The sequence below is a fragment of the Morone saxatilis genome, unplaced genomic scaffold (assembly GCF_004916995.1).
Source record: "Morone saxatilis isolate NCDOM2014 unplaced genomic scaffold, NCSU_SB_2.0 Contig15, whole genome shotgun sequence".
Classification (NCBI taxonomy): domain Eukaryota; kingdom Metazoa; phylum Chordata; class Actinopteri; family Moronidae; genus Morone; species Morone saxatilis.
This window is the reverse complement of record NW_023339707.1, coordinates 19,925,320-19,941,048: the sequence shown is the minus strand read 5'-3', so window position 1 is coordinate 19,941,048 and position 15,729 is coordinate 19,925,320. Positions and strand designations below refer to the sequence as shown.

Here is a 15,729-nt window from a genome sequence, read left to right as displayed (position 1 = left end):
GGGGGGGGGGGGAATGATTGGCTCTATGCACATGAGGGGACTGATCACTTATCACATTTGTAACCTGTTGAATTTCTAGGGTTTGATAAAGCCATTATTGTAGGTTTTGGCTGTCACAGGTACATGTTTAAATCAGTAGACCCCCATTCAGAATATGTCTGTAGGGCAGGTTTTCATTCTGGTTTACATAGGAAGGTCATACAGGTCAATGCAGTGCTCACACAATACTGGATTAACATTACCTCAGTACTCATGGGAACAACACCACTAGGTCCCTAATTAAACCCAAGACAATGAGATTGTTTTGATCCAGTGTTAGTGTTATTTTTCTAGATTACTGCTGTTTTATTAACCCAGTCTATAATGTGGTTAGTTCGACCCAATATTAGACAAGCAAGTTTTACCTTAAAACTGTCACAAATGTATTGTTAGTATTACTAAAACCAGTGCACATGACATTTAAAACTGCAAAGGACACAACATTCCTGTAAATAGTGACATGTGAGATTAAAAGGAGTAGCATTTTAATTTGGCTAAATGACCCAACATTAATAAAGAAAGCAACAATAACACTGGGTTCAAACAAACCACTGTCTTGATTTTGAAAGGTGACCCAGTGGTTTTCTACCCATGGGAATTAAATTTAGCGCAGTATGTCATCTGTGCTATATTGACTCAGTGATTTTGGTGTGTATTCAAATCTATTTCTCATCAGGATGATATTCCTTGTAGGTTTCAACCGAATCGTGTTTCAAAAGTATCAAATATTTATATTCTATACTCACTTGAGGAATTACAAAGGGCATTGTAGTCTACAAACTCTGGGGGCCTCCCTCAGCTGGAGGCCCTGGGTAATCAGTGCCGCTATTCACCCCAAAACAACACCCAGAATAATATGTGTTGTCTAGTCTATTGTGTGTCTGGCTCTGTCCTCTTTGACTGATTCTGAAACCCCTGCAGGTCCTGCATCATGTCTCCTGTTCGGACTGTAACTGAGTTTGCTTTCTTATATATATATCTGTGCTGAATAAAATGCCTTGCACAAATACTGAAAAATTCTGATTATGTTTCTAGTTATGTCTGTCTTCAATTATAACCAGGTCATTTTAACCTTTATTTTTAGTTTTTTAAGTCTGTGCTTTCCAGCAGAAGCATATTTGCATGCTGTTTGCATTGGCAAAATGCAGACTTAAACCAGTTCAGCAGGATGAGGTGAATGCAAATATTGAACTTGAATTTCCATTTTGTAATAGAAAGTGCCCCCTGTGGGCCCACAACAATGATTTTCCTGGCTTTATACTGCCCCCAAGTGTTGATAGGACTCTGAGGAGACCAAACTTGGTGAGCAGAAAGCAGAGTGCGGGGCTGAGAAGGAGACAAGCAGCAAAGTCAACTCAGTGTGCCTGCACAGGAAACGGAGGGAAACAGAGACATGAGGGCCGACAGAGTCTCCAGGTCTGTTATAATTTGGGTGCATGATTTCACAATTTGCAGAATGAACACGAGAAATACAACTAACAACGTAATGAGTGCTGCTCAGGTGTGATTCATTTTTGGTGTGGAGAGTGGACATTTGCTTTAGATGCAGTGGTGAAGTGACCCGCAGGTAAAAAATCCTTAACAAGAGCTGCAACATATCCGAATGGAAATCCTTGTCATGATTGAACATGATGATCAGCAGTGGCAGATTCATACTGGAGCATGCAGCGGTGTTTCAAGGTCACTCATTACACTTTAAGTCCCTGAGCATAATAATGATAATAATTCACCATGTATTGATTTTTCATACAACAGTAAGTGCTTTTCCAAAAATTAAACAGCTTCTATCAGTCACATAGGCTGCATTTTTGTTTAATTGCAGGGATATGGTGGAGGATAATTAACCTTAATTCGGATTGTGCTGAAGTTTTCATCCTAATATTATAATTATTTATGAATATTTAGTACTGTGGTACAGTCAGGTGTAATTTGAGGTTACTGTCTCTAAAGGCTGCCTGTAAAAGCTCAATCCCGCAGGTCGCAGACCAGCTTTTTTTGTGACTCAAAATCAGTGTTTGCATTAAATCAATAAAAATAAGCAGTGGCGATAAACAGCTGTTCACATTGCGTAACTATGACCGAGGGAAATGAAACTTTATGACTCTGGAGTTTCGCTGTGCGAGCTGACGAGACCGTGTAAAATCCCCCCTCGGATAGTTGCAGCCAATGAAAACCCTGCTGACATTGACAGCCGAGGTGCATCTTGGTAGCTGCAGTTCGTGGATCCCCTGCAGCCCGTCGGCAGCGCTGTGCTCGCCGCTGTGGAGGGACTACAGAGCTCTGGGTCCTGGACAGAGGCGGCTCGCGTTGACAGCGGTTGGTACTGAGCGAAGTATACGGCGGCACAAATACCGTCCGTCTGTGTGTGTGTGTGTGTGTGTGTGCGCGTGTGTTTTTTTAGGGGTTTAACGTTTCCAAAAAGTTGACATCTGCAAGTATGCAGTCCGAGTCGGGGATAGTTCCCGACTTCGAGGTCGGAGAGGAGTTTCAAGAGGAACCTAAAACGTACTACGAACTGAAGAGTCAACCCTTGAAAAACAGGTCAGTTCTTTAGCTAAGGACAGTTATTTCCCACGCTGCAGCGGTTTTGGTGTTCAGGTGATAATTAGGCTGCAGGACTTTCTGACTGTTGTCCCCCTGCGTGTGTGTGGAGCCGTCTCCACGGGATGGTACTGGAGCTGGTCCCGAAGCTCTGGAAGTGGGATTCAACTTGCCTCTCATTCCTTATGGTTATCCTGCTGGTATGAAGTTATGCAACACTTGGGTGTTGTCTTGTCAACATCAACTTCAAATATTAGCCTTGCAGAGGAGCAGAGAGGTCAGTTTGGTGAGATGCTGCTCACTTTTGTTGATGCTTGATCTGCGAGCTCAAGCTGATGGGTGGGTTTGTTTCCATTTGGATTCTTTTACAAAAACTCTACTGAGATTTATTTTTTACAAATAACTGTGAGTGGCAATGTGCGTGGAAAACATGTCTGCAGGACAATGACTGGTTTGATTTGTCTAATGCTATTATGTGTTTTAGTTGGGGAATTATTGTAACATTTAATTATATTACATTATAAATTACATTAATCTCAAAAAAGAGAAAATATGCTTTGTACCAGAATTAGCTACTAGCTGATTCCCTTCTGTAGTCCCTGTGCATGTGAAAGAAATCTATAAGCAAACCTATAATCTCCACTGTGGTTGTGGTCAAATGACTAAAATCCATAAAAAAGTTTACAGTTAATATCTCGGGCCTTTCTGTGTATTATATTAAGAGCTGCTGTGGAAGAAAGTGCCCTGACAAAACCAAACCTTATTCAGAAAATAAATAATAATAGTTCCTGTGGTGCCTGAGGACGTAAACATAAACAGTGCAGTTGTGACTTACCAGAAAGCTATTTTCAGCTTTGGCATATTGAGGCCTCTCCAGTCAACATTAAGTTGAGTCAGGTAAATGTGGTCTGATTTCACCCATTTTTCTGGAACAACTGCACAGTGAGCGTGCTGTCTGACATGTCCATTTGTATGCGTATATGATGTCGTATTCAGATGCTATTGGTGCAGACAAATTAATAATTATCTGTTCAATGACGGACCAGTTTGACAATTTGGGAATTATGCTTATTTGCTTCTTTTTGTGTTAGTGTTAGATGAGAAGATTAATACCAGTTTCCCTCACATGGCTGTGTTAAATATAATATATAATATCCACCTACCAGCACCCCACAGTGACGACAAGACTTAGAAAAAAACACAACTTGTCATTTTTTACACTTTAGTTTTTGTATGAAATAAGCAAACAAGACATAATGTGTTAATTAGTGAGCTTTAGAGGTGTCAGTAAGAGGTTTTTCTTTTACTTTTAAACAGAGCCAGGCTAGCTGTTTGCCCCTGTTTCTAACCTTAATGTCCAGCTAAGCTAACCGGCCTGCTTACTGTAGCTTTATATTTATGTGACTGGTATCTATTTTCTCATCTATATCTCCCAGCAAGAGAGTGAATGACAGTATTTCCCAAATGACGTATGAACTCACACAGTTATAATCTCAAATCTCAATGGACGTGTTTTGACTTCAGTTACAAAACATGTGCTAAATATAGATAAGAAACTGAATATTTTGGTCTCTAAGGAGTAATTTACTAACAAAATATATAAACCTGTTTTATTTTTAGTTGTGACAAATCAACATGACTCCTCTTTGCAGGGAGATTTTAATGCATTATAACAAACTTTTCAGCTGTGATATAACCGGGAAGTTGTGAAACTCACCACTTTGCCTCTGATAGCGAAGACGACAATGATGAAGACAGTTCATCTATTAACAGATTTGTGCCTAATTATCTGTATTTTGTGTCCACGCGTCTCTGTTATGTTGTTAAGCGGTAATAATACATGGCTTCATTGTCAGGGTGAGACATACAGAGGACAGTACACCACTGTGTTAAGACAGAGCGCTTATTGCAGACGTTTGGTAGACTCCTGATATTTTTTTTTCACCCTCTGGCTCTTGACATTTTGTTGCAGACTTGTAGTTTATCTCCTTTCTTTCTGAATTCAGTCAAAACACAAGTTCAGGGAGGAAAAACTGTCATCTTGCACAGCCGCTAACCTTTAACCCAGTTCTGCATTTTTTAAACTAATTTCTTCAATTTCTTCATTAGTGAAATGTCATTACACTGTTACACGTACATGGGCTGAATTTGAGCTGTGTTGTGTTGTTGCTGGCAGAGCAGTACTTGCAGTCAGTTTCAGTTTTAGCGAAGTGCCAGTGCTGGTTGTGTAGAATTACCGATTTCATGTCATTTTCCTTGAAATATGTGAAGTTGTCTGAACATTTGTTTCGATTGAAGGTATCCCACTTCCTCTTCCCATCACATGAGGATGACCCAGCATAATAATAGTCATGCTGACTGTGTTGTGAGACATTGTTGCGCAAAATGGATAAAATTAGTTTGATTGATTATTAACTTGTGTGATGTCTTGTCATAGCTAACCCTCCCCCTGGCGTTTCTAAATTTAAAAAGTTTGACACAATGTCATTTCAGCTTTCGCAGATATATATATATATATATTTTTTTTTTTTTTTTGCTGTCTCCGTATCAGTTTGACGGAGCGCTCAGACGGTTGCAGGCGATGTGCTAGACTTTTTGTGCCTAATATAGATGTGAGACAGGCGGTGAAACTAGTCTTCTATGCAGTGTAAATAAGCTGTATAAATTTAGCAGTGGATGTGTTATATCTGCAACTGAGTTTGGGGATCAGTTTTTTCAGGCGTCCTTAGCATGCAAATCACCTACAAATATTTATGCAACAGTCAGACTGAGAGCCTCAGTTATGCTTTCTAATGCTTGGGGTAGCTGGATATTTTTCAAAAACTTCATATAGGTCCATATTCTCTCAGGTATTAAATGGGTGACAGGGGTTTTGAATTAGCATGAAAATGAGACTTTTACTTTGCTGAATATAAACTTGTCTTTCTATGAAAACCTTTTTAATTTAATATAAGCCAGTGTAATAATGTTTAATGCCTTATGCACATGAAGACCCATGCAAGGGTTTTGCCTAAAACATATTCAATTTGAAATGAACACAATTATGATTTTAGTCTGGAAATATTTGATCAAAGAATAGGAAAAAAAGACTAAGAATATGATCAAATGTTCAAGGACAACTTTCAAATATTTGACAGTTTGCTACAGATACAAATCAAGAGTACTGAAGTTCAACATGGCTGACTTGGTATCAGACCTATAAAGATATTGAACATATTTCAATATCAAACACATTGTTATTCTACCTTTATAGTGTGTTGGAGATTGGCTGCAAACTTATATCATGTTTTGTGTTCATGAAACTGGGGACAGACTGTAATTACAATTCAGAATGAGTGTTTAATATATCAAAAGAAAGGCAACGTAATCTGCGTGTTAAAGAAAGCTGAGTCAGAGGTTGGGGGTTATGAAAGTCGGTGTTGGTAACAGCTTGTTCCCTTGTGGAGTCCCAGACAGAGATGCCAGAGAGGCCGAACAGTTTCATCTATGATCTAAGACAGACCGAAGAGCTAAATGACACAGACAGGTGCTGGTGGAGTAAAAGACGGACAGGACGACTTGCTCGGCAGTCATGATCACTTTGCTGCATCTCAACCTCTTCTGTCAAATAATAATAAAGAAACGTTTGTAGCACCTGTGCACTTTACATTGCTACACTGGAAAATCCTCACAAATGCTGGATTTTTTTTGTTTTGTTTTGCTTCATGAGTGTTGATAATAGGAATATGTGATATTTGTCAGCCTCTGTTGGTGACCAGTGGGAACTGCAACTACACTGAAAACATATCACCTCCTGCACATCCTCATATCTTATTGACACAGGTGATTAAGTAACTGAGAACAGTAGTTTCATAATGATGCCTGATGCAATACATTGTAGGGCTGTAACTAACAATTATTTTCATTATTGATTAGTTTGCAGAATATTTCTTGATTCAGCTATTTATTGTTTAGTCTATGAAATGTCAGAAAATGAATGATGTTAAAATATCCCAGAGCCCAATATGACATCTTTAAAAAGCATCTTTTGACCAAGGAGGACCCTAGAGTCACTGAAAGCAGAAAACTCTCACAGTTTAGAAGATGAGATATCACTTAAACGATACATTGACTAATTCTTTCAGCTCTAAAATACTGTGATTGTTTGATATGAACACACTGACCATCGTGTTTTGTGTGAAAAGACAGCTTGCACATCCTGCACTGTTTAGCATTTGAAAAATAAACAACTCCATAACACAAAATTATACTTGGTTACAAAAGTATTTTTTTTTATGGTTATTGTGTGTAAAAATGATGACTGAGTCTTTCAGCTCTGAATCAGTGTAATGGTTTCCATTATAATGTGAGAATGTGTTGGTTGTTGTTTTCACCTTCCGAGAAAATCGAGAAAAGTCAGCCCTCAGAGTCGGGGGAAGAGCTGCTTTGTTGTGTTTGTACAACATCCTTATTTACATGAACTTTAAAAAACCTTATGGACTCACTCAACCTGCTGTAGGAACGTGTATGCAATCCTCATCCTGACTGTCCTTGGATGGTCTGGTTTTCTCCTTGTTGGAGCACAGAGGGAGGAGAGGGAGCAGGAGCTAGAGCAGGCCGTCCTGCTGAAAACAAGTGAAGGGAATTATGAAGGGCACAGAACCTAATTACAGAAATAAGACCCGGCAAGTTTGAGTTTGTCCAACCGGTCTAGGCTTCCTGGAAATACTATGCAAAGAACCTGATTATCTCTTTGGATGCTTTAACAGCTTACCCTGTTTTGTTTTGGCCGGGCTATGAATCCCTTTAGCAACACTGTTAATTTGCAGGGAAATGGGGTTTACGGCAATTAGAATTTGCTCCAATTACATGTTATTTGTGACATTTATTTATTAGTTTTTTATAAAAATGTGATTGTTTTAGAGAACTAGGAGGCTAGCTTTAAGTGGCAATGACTAGTTTAACAGAGCGGCAGGTTTTGCAGAAGATGCAGGGAAACCATAACATTTTAAATTTCTGATAATATGCTGTTTTGTACATATCGTTATCCATAGTTTTGACCCTTTGTGAGAGAAAACAAGACAATTGAAGATATCACATTTGGTTTTAGGAAATTGTAAGTGACATTTTCACTATTTTCTATTAATCGAGAAAATAGTCGGCAGATGAATTAGCATTGAAAATGATGGTAGGTTGCTGCAATACTTTCATCACACACTTTTGTTTAGTGTGGTGTACTGTGTGCAGTACATATGATATCAAACATATAGAGATATATCTACATTTAGATGTGTTAACCAATAGAGTGATTTTCACACTTGTATATCTGCATATCTATCTCTTTTACACTTCATACATGAATATACAATAACACATCTAAATGTAGATATGTAAATGTATCTGTTTAGTATCGTATGTGCTGCACAGTAAATCACACTACACAAGTCTGTGTTGTGCAAGTATGGCTGCAAGTTAGAGTTACATTATTTCATGAAATGTCATTATAGATGAATCTGCCAATTATTTTCTTGATTGAGTGTATAAAATATGCAACATAACATTTCCTGAAACCCAAAGTGATGACTAAATATGTCAAAAACCCAAATATAATCAATTAATTATCACTTCAGACAAATTTTGACATTTCTGCTTAAAAAATGTACTTACATTTAATTACATTTAATAAATGTATATGTTCTCGATTTTCAGTCAATCATCTAATCAATTATTTGACTTATTGTTTTGGCTCTATAAGTTTTAACATTGGTTTGGTCATGTTCTATATTTTCACATTATTCTGTGTTGGTTTTGTTTGGTGACGCTGTGACATTGTTTTCCACAACCTATATACCAAGTATATAATGTGCAGAAGCTGTGTATTTAACTCCTCACACCAATGTAAATACAGAGCTTCTGCTCTGTCAGGTGTACTTGGTTCAACTATTTACATAGTGGTAGCTGTTTGTACAGTTGTTTTCTTCTCTCTTTTTCTCACCTCTTTAAAAAAAAAAAATAAATCTGTTTCAAACTGTGTTAAACTGCATCCCCTGGGCGCAAAGCCTACATAACTGATGGACTAGACCTGCATACAGATGCTTCCCATTATCGCTGATTTGTTTGCTACTAACAGCCTCCTGGGGGTGACGCCAGCTGCGGCACACTGGGGTGTTGTGATCAGCAGGAGAGTCCGAATGGATCAATGTACTGTCATGTAGGGTCATAATCACCGGGCCGTGTTCCAGCTAAGAGGTTGTGTAGTTTACGAGGAGGGCCTGATCTACTCTGTGAATGAGCCACCTGCAGTCAGACAAACAAAAGGAGAGGATCCTTCAAGCAGCTAGTTGCAGGACGGTGTTTTTCTTGCTTGCTTGGCTGCCATCTAACATGAGATCTCACTAGTTTGCCCTTTCTCACTGTTCTTGCACAGCGCTCCCATTATAGCGGTGTGATGTTGATAAGTCAGTGTGTATTCCCACTTTTTTCCCCAATAAGCAATTACAGAATTACATGTCAGAGAAAGTGAGCTGAGCCAAGAGATGAATGAGCAGCCCCTGGTGGGAGAATGATTAGGATGTTTCATGTATGGACTTAAGTGATTCTTGGATATAGTTGGATTTATGGTCTGATAAACGACAGTATGCACACAGTGTGTTCAAGTTGTTTCTACACCATTATATTGATATTTATATCACCATGTATTTCACTAAGAGTTTATTTAACCTGATATGAAAAGACTTGATTTGCCCGAAAGCTGAAGACTTTTCTCTACTTGAAGAAGAACATGTCATCCTTATAATCGCTTATTATTGCAGTTTTAACACTATAATGAGCAAAGAAAGCCTCAATATCCAGTACAAATCATATGACTGATATTGACTTATAATTGACTTATGAACTGAATGACTAACTGTTTCTCCATGGGTTGAGAAAATCCCCTTATTTCTTTATGATCTCCTGTTTTAAATGAAAAAAGCCCAGCAGAGACTGTATTTCATCAGGCTGCTCAGAAAAGCTGGTCTGCACTGTCGCCCTCTCACCTTCACTCATTTTAAAATCCTTATCCTTTATTTTTAAAGGTACGATTGCAATTATTCCAGTTCCTACTCCTATGGACCAATGAAGTGTGACTGCAATAGTGCTACAGTGAAACCATGGAGCTTCAGCTTTCACAGTTTCCAATCCCATTATCGAGGTTAGGGGCGTTCTAGATGAAATAAACTGCTTTCACTTGTGTTGACATATTCGTCCTCTTCATAATTACTTAATTTCTTTCTAATACGCTTCGCAAGCTCTTCTTGCTCTGTGTTTTTACAGAATACTACGTCATCTTATTTATATTTCTTTTCTCTTCTCCTTTTTTACAATGTAATCCAAAATCAGGAGGTGATGTTTTTACTTTCAATATTAGTGATGTAACCGCACAGGACCTTTAGAGGAAACAGGTAATCAGTAAATCATGTTATATGATAACCGCCTTAATTTGTATCGAAGAATCCCATTTTTAAAGTAACCCTTCCCTTTAATAGACCAGATGAAGATAAGAAAGCACTTCAGGCACTCAGAGAGAAAGAAGAGCAAAGACTAGAAGATCTGTTGTCATGCTTAAACAAAGATGCCTTTCACACGTTAAAGTTCACACCTAATTATTTTACCTTATTTTTAGTAGTTAGAGCACTGAGCTGTATAAAAATCGAGACGATATTATGGTTTGATAACTGTATTATAATATAGGCATAATATCATACACATTCAACATACTTATCGAACACCTTGACTATACAAGTATATACGGTATCATTACTATCGAGGTTTCCGGTTCTCATAGCCGACATCTCAGATATATAAAATTAGCGATGAAATAAACTATACATAATGCCCAGTAGCAGTTTATATTTGTAAAGAGTGCACCAGATTTACAGCTATATGTGAAGAGGTGGTTTAACGGAGGCTAGCACAAACAGATACTAGATTCTTTTAGAAAAATGAATGATATTATAAAGAAATTTATATATACTGTAAATAAGACAAAATATATGCTTAATGCGGTGAGAAAAGCACAATTTAATACAAGTGTTAGGTAAAGCCAAAAGCAGCTCAGACGACAAATGGTTACCTTCCCTGAATGTCTAAGTAAGTGGAGTGGTTTTTTTTTTTTTGTTCCATTGTGGAGCAGCCAATAAATGGTCTGTGACTAACATTTTTCGGATTGGCCACTCATCATTCTAGTTTAAATTGTTCAGTAATATGTGTCAGTCTGGACCAAAGTGGAACAGACTAGAGCAGGCAACTTCCCTGGATAGCCACTGAGCATGGCCATATAAAACGTGATAAAGGCAAAGCTTTGATAAAGCCGAGGCATGAGCCAGACTGAGGTTGCTGTCACATCTTGAAAATAGCATTTATCTATATATCCCATCTCGAGGGTTTATAAACATATGAGATTACTCCGAATAGAAGGATCAGTTTTGTTTTCCTTGTTTTAACACAAACATTTGTTTTGGATGTGAGTGAGGTTCCCTTAAACCTTGACGTTTTATTAAAGAACGTTGACCAAACGATATGTACTCACAGTCATAATATATAAGTTGTCATGGGCTCTCCGCGATGTGGACCAACACATGTAAAGCCTCTTGGCGGCACTGTTTTTTAATATGCCCTCAAACAAATCTTGATAAGCTAATATCGGCCGAGAACATAACATACGCGACCCATATCCCTGCGATGGTAGCCTGCGATCACAGCTGTACGAGGTTCATACCTTGAAAAGTAACAAGCCTATCGTAAAACACGCGCCATCTCAAATGGACTGTGTGAGCTGCACAGGAGGTGAAATAATTATGCTGAATAATTGACAGGAAATTTAATCCTAGACACCACGGACTCCAGAATAGAGATATCATGGTTTAATAGCAAGAGATCTATTTGTGATTAGTAGCTCCTTAGCCTAACCATTAAATTTTCTAAATAATTGCATTCCTGATTATCAGTGATTGGACTTGTGTGGTGGTTCCATTGGCTGGTGTTTCGTCGTTGCTAGTAAGTGTGTAACGAGTGAGCAATGCCAATGCACCAGTTACAGCGTCTCTGCATAAGACAAGACTGCCACTTCTTCTCTCGGTATATCTGTGTTGTCGCCTGTCTTTCTTTGTTTCGTTTTGCTTTGACCCTCTTATTGCCACCACAGGAGCGCGGACCATGAAACACATAAAGAGCTCTTTTTCCCTCTTATGAACTGTGTTTCACTCTGTGTGTGTTCTGTTGGGCACGAAAGCACCTCCCTCTCACCATGTTGTTCTCAGTGATCATGGAATACTATGTTAATTGGAAGTGGTAGAGAATTTACCTCACACCCACACACACACACACACACACACAACACACACCCCACACACTATCCAGTGTATCCACTATATTCATGGGGGCCACACAAATTTTATTTCAATTGTACTCCATCCAGCAGCAGCAAGCAGCAACCTTGTTTAGTGGCAGGAACCGGGTTGATATGGCGTTAAGCCGTGAGGCTTGAAAGACTTGCCAGTTTTGTGTGTAATCTCAAAGAGAAAAAAAAACACAAAAAACACACACATCTAAGGCTGCACTTAGTTGTTGAAGTGTCTCCCCACCCCAGCACCCCAAGATCGTCATGAGGCCTACCTGATCTTCTGACTTACTTAACGGCTACTCCAATCGGATAAAACCTATTTAGTGTAAGTTCAGACAGTCAGAGCTGAGTCTTTGTGAAATTGGGCAGGAGTGTGAAAAGGCAGACAGACTGACAGACAGACCAGACAGGACGAGGACGATGTGGGACATGTTGAATCAAACATGGTGGCGGAAAATGTTAGAGATCAGCTTTGTCGGGTGTTTGGGTCCGGACAGAATAAGAGAAGTATGACCCAACAATAGGGTTCAGAGTGCAAGGGAATCTGATTAGAGTCCAAAATCGTTCTGAGTGAAAAGGAAATAACTAATTGTTCAGTAACCAGACGACCATTGCACCATTTAAGTATCTCGCAGACTGATATGGGACATAATAGCTACAGTAGCCGCCAAATTGACATGAGACAAGGTCTAAATGAACAGTCCCAACAAACTACATACCTGCATGCGAAAAACTATATGCATGTACTATTGCAGATATAGTACTATATGCTGTTACTATGTACACAAAACATCTTTATAATCTGTTGTGATTATCTTTCTTTACGCTCTTCCAAAAGATGAATTATAATATTTTAAGGTGATACATAAAACTTTAAACTACCTATTCCGCTAACTATTAGAGGTATTTGCACGCCATAATGTATGTTATACATACCCATTAATTCAAGGTTGAACAAACCTAACTATTTGTTTGATTATTTGATCAGATACCCAGGCAGATATACTATTGCAACATACAAAAGCACACGTGTTGATAGGAGGAAATTAGCTTGAAAGCTATGATTGTTAGTAACCTTCTCTACACTATAGCTTCTGAATAGCACAGCTGGTCTTAATCACCTGTGTACACTATAAGGGTGGTCACCTTTGTTACACACACCCAGACATCAGCGATTTGCCAAAAATCATTGCTTAACGCATTGCAATGTATTAATAGCACAGACGCAGATGGTGCCATACTCACAGACGGTCAATATGAGTCAGGCGCTCTGTGACACTAGGCCAGGTTGTTGATGCAAAGCCAGATAGGTTTATATAACCAACAGTGTGATAGATCTTGAACGGGAGCACCCGTGAAAGGGCTTTTGGAAGTCTTTACTTGTTTGTTTGAATATGGTGGCCTATATTTATTTAGGGAGTGGGCTTTCTAACGCAAATAATAATTCTTCGTCTCGTATCCATGTGGGTGCACTCCTACTGGCCATCCATTAAATCCTGGTATGTTTGTTTTTTTTCCTAGAATGTGCGTATAACTGCACCCACCAAAACACGCTTTTAAGATAATGCATGAAAAAGTCATCTGATGGTGCCGCGCTGACTAGTGTCAGAGGGAGCGGAGGCGTCCGGGCCCGCCTGGGAATACACCAAAATCGCCACAGTTCAGAGTCCCAGGCACAGAGACCCAACAGCCCCGATCCAGTAGCCAAAGCCAGAGACAAGGACGGACGAGGGCGATTAGCGCCCACGTGAACCAACCCACTTGTCCCATTCAACATCTGCTTTAAATACTCCACCACAGACAGTACCCTTATGTTCACGATGTATGGGAGACGAGTTGTGTCGTCCACCACCATACGATTAAGTCCCCGATCACAGTCCTACAACGCGAGAGTTATAGTTTAGAAAGCAAAGAATCTCCCAAAAACAACTCTGTTAATCATCTTTGTGTGAATGATTTTTCAGATAATCCATTTTTAAAATTAATTTGGTAGCTTTAAGTGCACCTTCCACTTCAAAAGAGGGTGTTTGGTTATTAAGGGTTTTTTGTTGGGTACTCACATTAGGAAGTGAAACTAAACTGTGCAGAATGTGTGACTGCGCATGGTTCAGTCAGCAACGTTTTGATTCTAAAGGCTTAGTGTTAGCACGTGATCTGCATGCCGAAGATGTAAATCTCCTTTACACTGAGCTTCACATAAGTAAAAATCCACCAGAGCAACTCCTAAGACATGTGAATGTTGAAAAGTTGGATACAGTGTGATGGACAAGGTTACAAACTAGTTCTGGAAGCCCCCTCCTGGGTTCTAGTATGCACAAGAAGATAATCTATAGAGGCTGGTGCTCAACTGATCTCCTGATATGTGGGGAACAGAATCTTCTCTGAACTGGCCCACATTAAATCTAGAATGGTAGAGACATGTGAGGGTTTCAAGACAGTGTAGGTGGACCACTTACAAAACTGTAGGTCGGCTTGGAAACCACTCGTGGTTCCAGCCGTATTGCAAGTGTAATTGGAACCTGGAAAGGCTTCCAATAACACTGAGAGACGGACTTAGTTTCAGTGAATATGAAAAAAAGAAGTGTCCTAGTAGAGCTGCAACCATATTTTACCTCACGTGTCCATTTAATTTAGGTGATTGACAGGAAAAATGGAATTCTCAATAATTGACCATTGAATAATTCAAGATAAAATTTCGATTTAAGGCCTATAATGTTCTAAGCAGAAAGTGCCAGAATCTTGTCTGGTTCCAGTTTCTTATTAAATAATCAAGTTGATTTGAACCCTTTTTCTACTGTTTTCTATCATTGTATAAACCTGAATCAGAACAGTCTGTAGTCTAATGTCTTTAGTAGTTTTACAATACTTGGGAGTGACATGAGACAAGTATTTTTAACATAATATCCATTGAGATCTTCTGGATTGGGTTGTCCATATAGATTACTGTGAACTTTGAAATTATGGCTGCTCTGTGGAAAAATACCGGACGATCCAGATTTTTATTTGAGGTGCCTGTGGATTTGATATAGAGGCATAAAAATTAATTATCCAAGATTGTTGTTTTGTTAATTGTGAAATTCTAATGAATTCCAAGATTTCCAATATACAACATGAAACTTTAGTGTCCATTTTGTGCCTTGCCACACATAGGAAATTCATGTGTCGTTGTACCTCAGAGAGTCAATGTTCAAGTATTATAAAAACACACAAGGAAGACATAAATCTATCTATACAAAGACAATTTTATTAAAATCGCACGTAAACCGTCCTAAAAGTGTAAATTTGCATTGTGGATATTGCACATGCATCATTGCCATATTGTATATTGCACAGGCCCCGGAACAACATAAAAATAATATAATATGATATATTAATAGTGCAAAGTTGCATTATAAGTGGATTGCACAGGTATATTGCACAGGCCGGGAGACAGTAGTTTTCATTTTGTTTTGGCCAAGAGTCTCCTGTGGCAGGAAGAAAGCCTTTATAAAGCGTGTTCTGTTTGTAATGATGCTGTCCGCTCGTCTGTGCCTGAGGTTGTAGTGCCAGTTTTTTGTGTTTGAGCAGGGAGTGAGCTAGATGTAGTGTGTCCCTCTAATGATTCTCTCTGCTCTTTTCTGACAGCCTGCGTGAGATTGTGTCCATGGAGGGGACGTTCTGTTCTAATAATCCCTCTCTGCGTCTTTATGACCCTTTGCAGAGCCTTCCTCTTCTGTCTGTGTGTGTTCCATACCAATACAGTGATGTCTGTTGGTGAGGGATGCTCTCTATCAGTTCCTTTGAACCTG

General features: G+C 39.0%; 1 protein-coding gene across 4 annotated transcripts in view; it reads left to right on the top strand.

Moving 5' to 3' along the window:
• Window positions 1-2,332: 2,332 nt before the first annotated feature.
• LOC118324309 (microphthalmia-associated transcription factor-like) overlaps window positions 2,333-15,729 on the top strand; it is a 36,989-nt gene continuing 23,592 nt past the window's right edge. For 3 of the 4 annotated variants that reach the window (XM_035656591.1, XM_035656590.1, XM_035656588.1), the window contains exon 1: window positions 2,333-2,580. In XM_035656591.1, the coding sequence (XP_035512484.1) occupies window positions 2,477-2,580 (104 nt within the window). In that variant the 5' untranslated portion in view covers window positions 2,333-2,476. The remainder of the gene's footprint in view (window positions 2,581-15,729) is intronic. The other variant, XM_035656589.1, reaches the window with a different exon arrangement.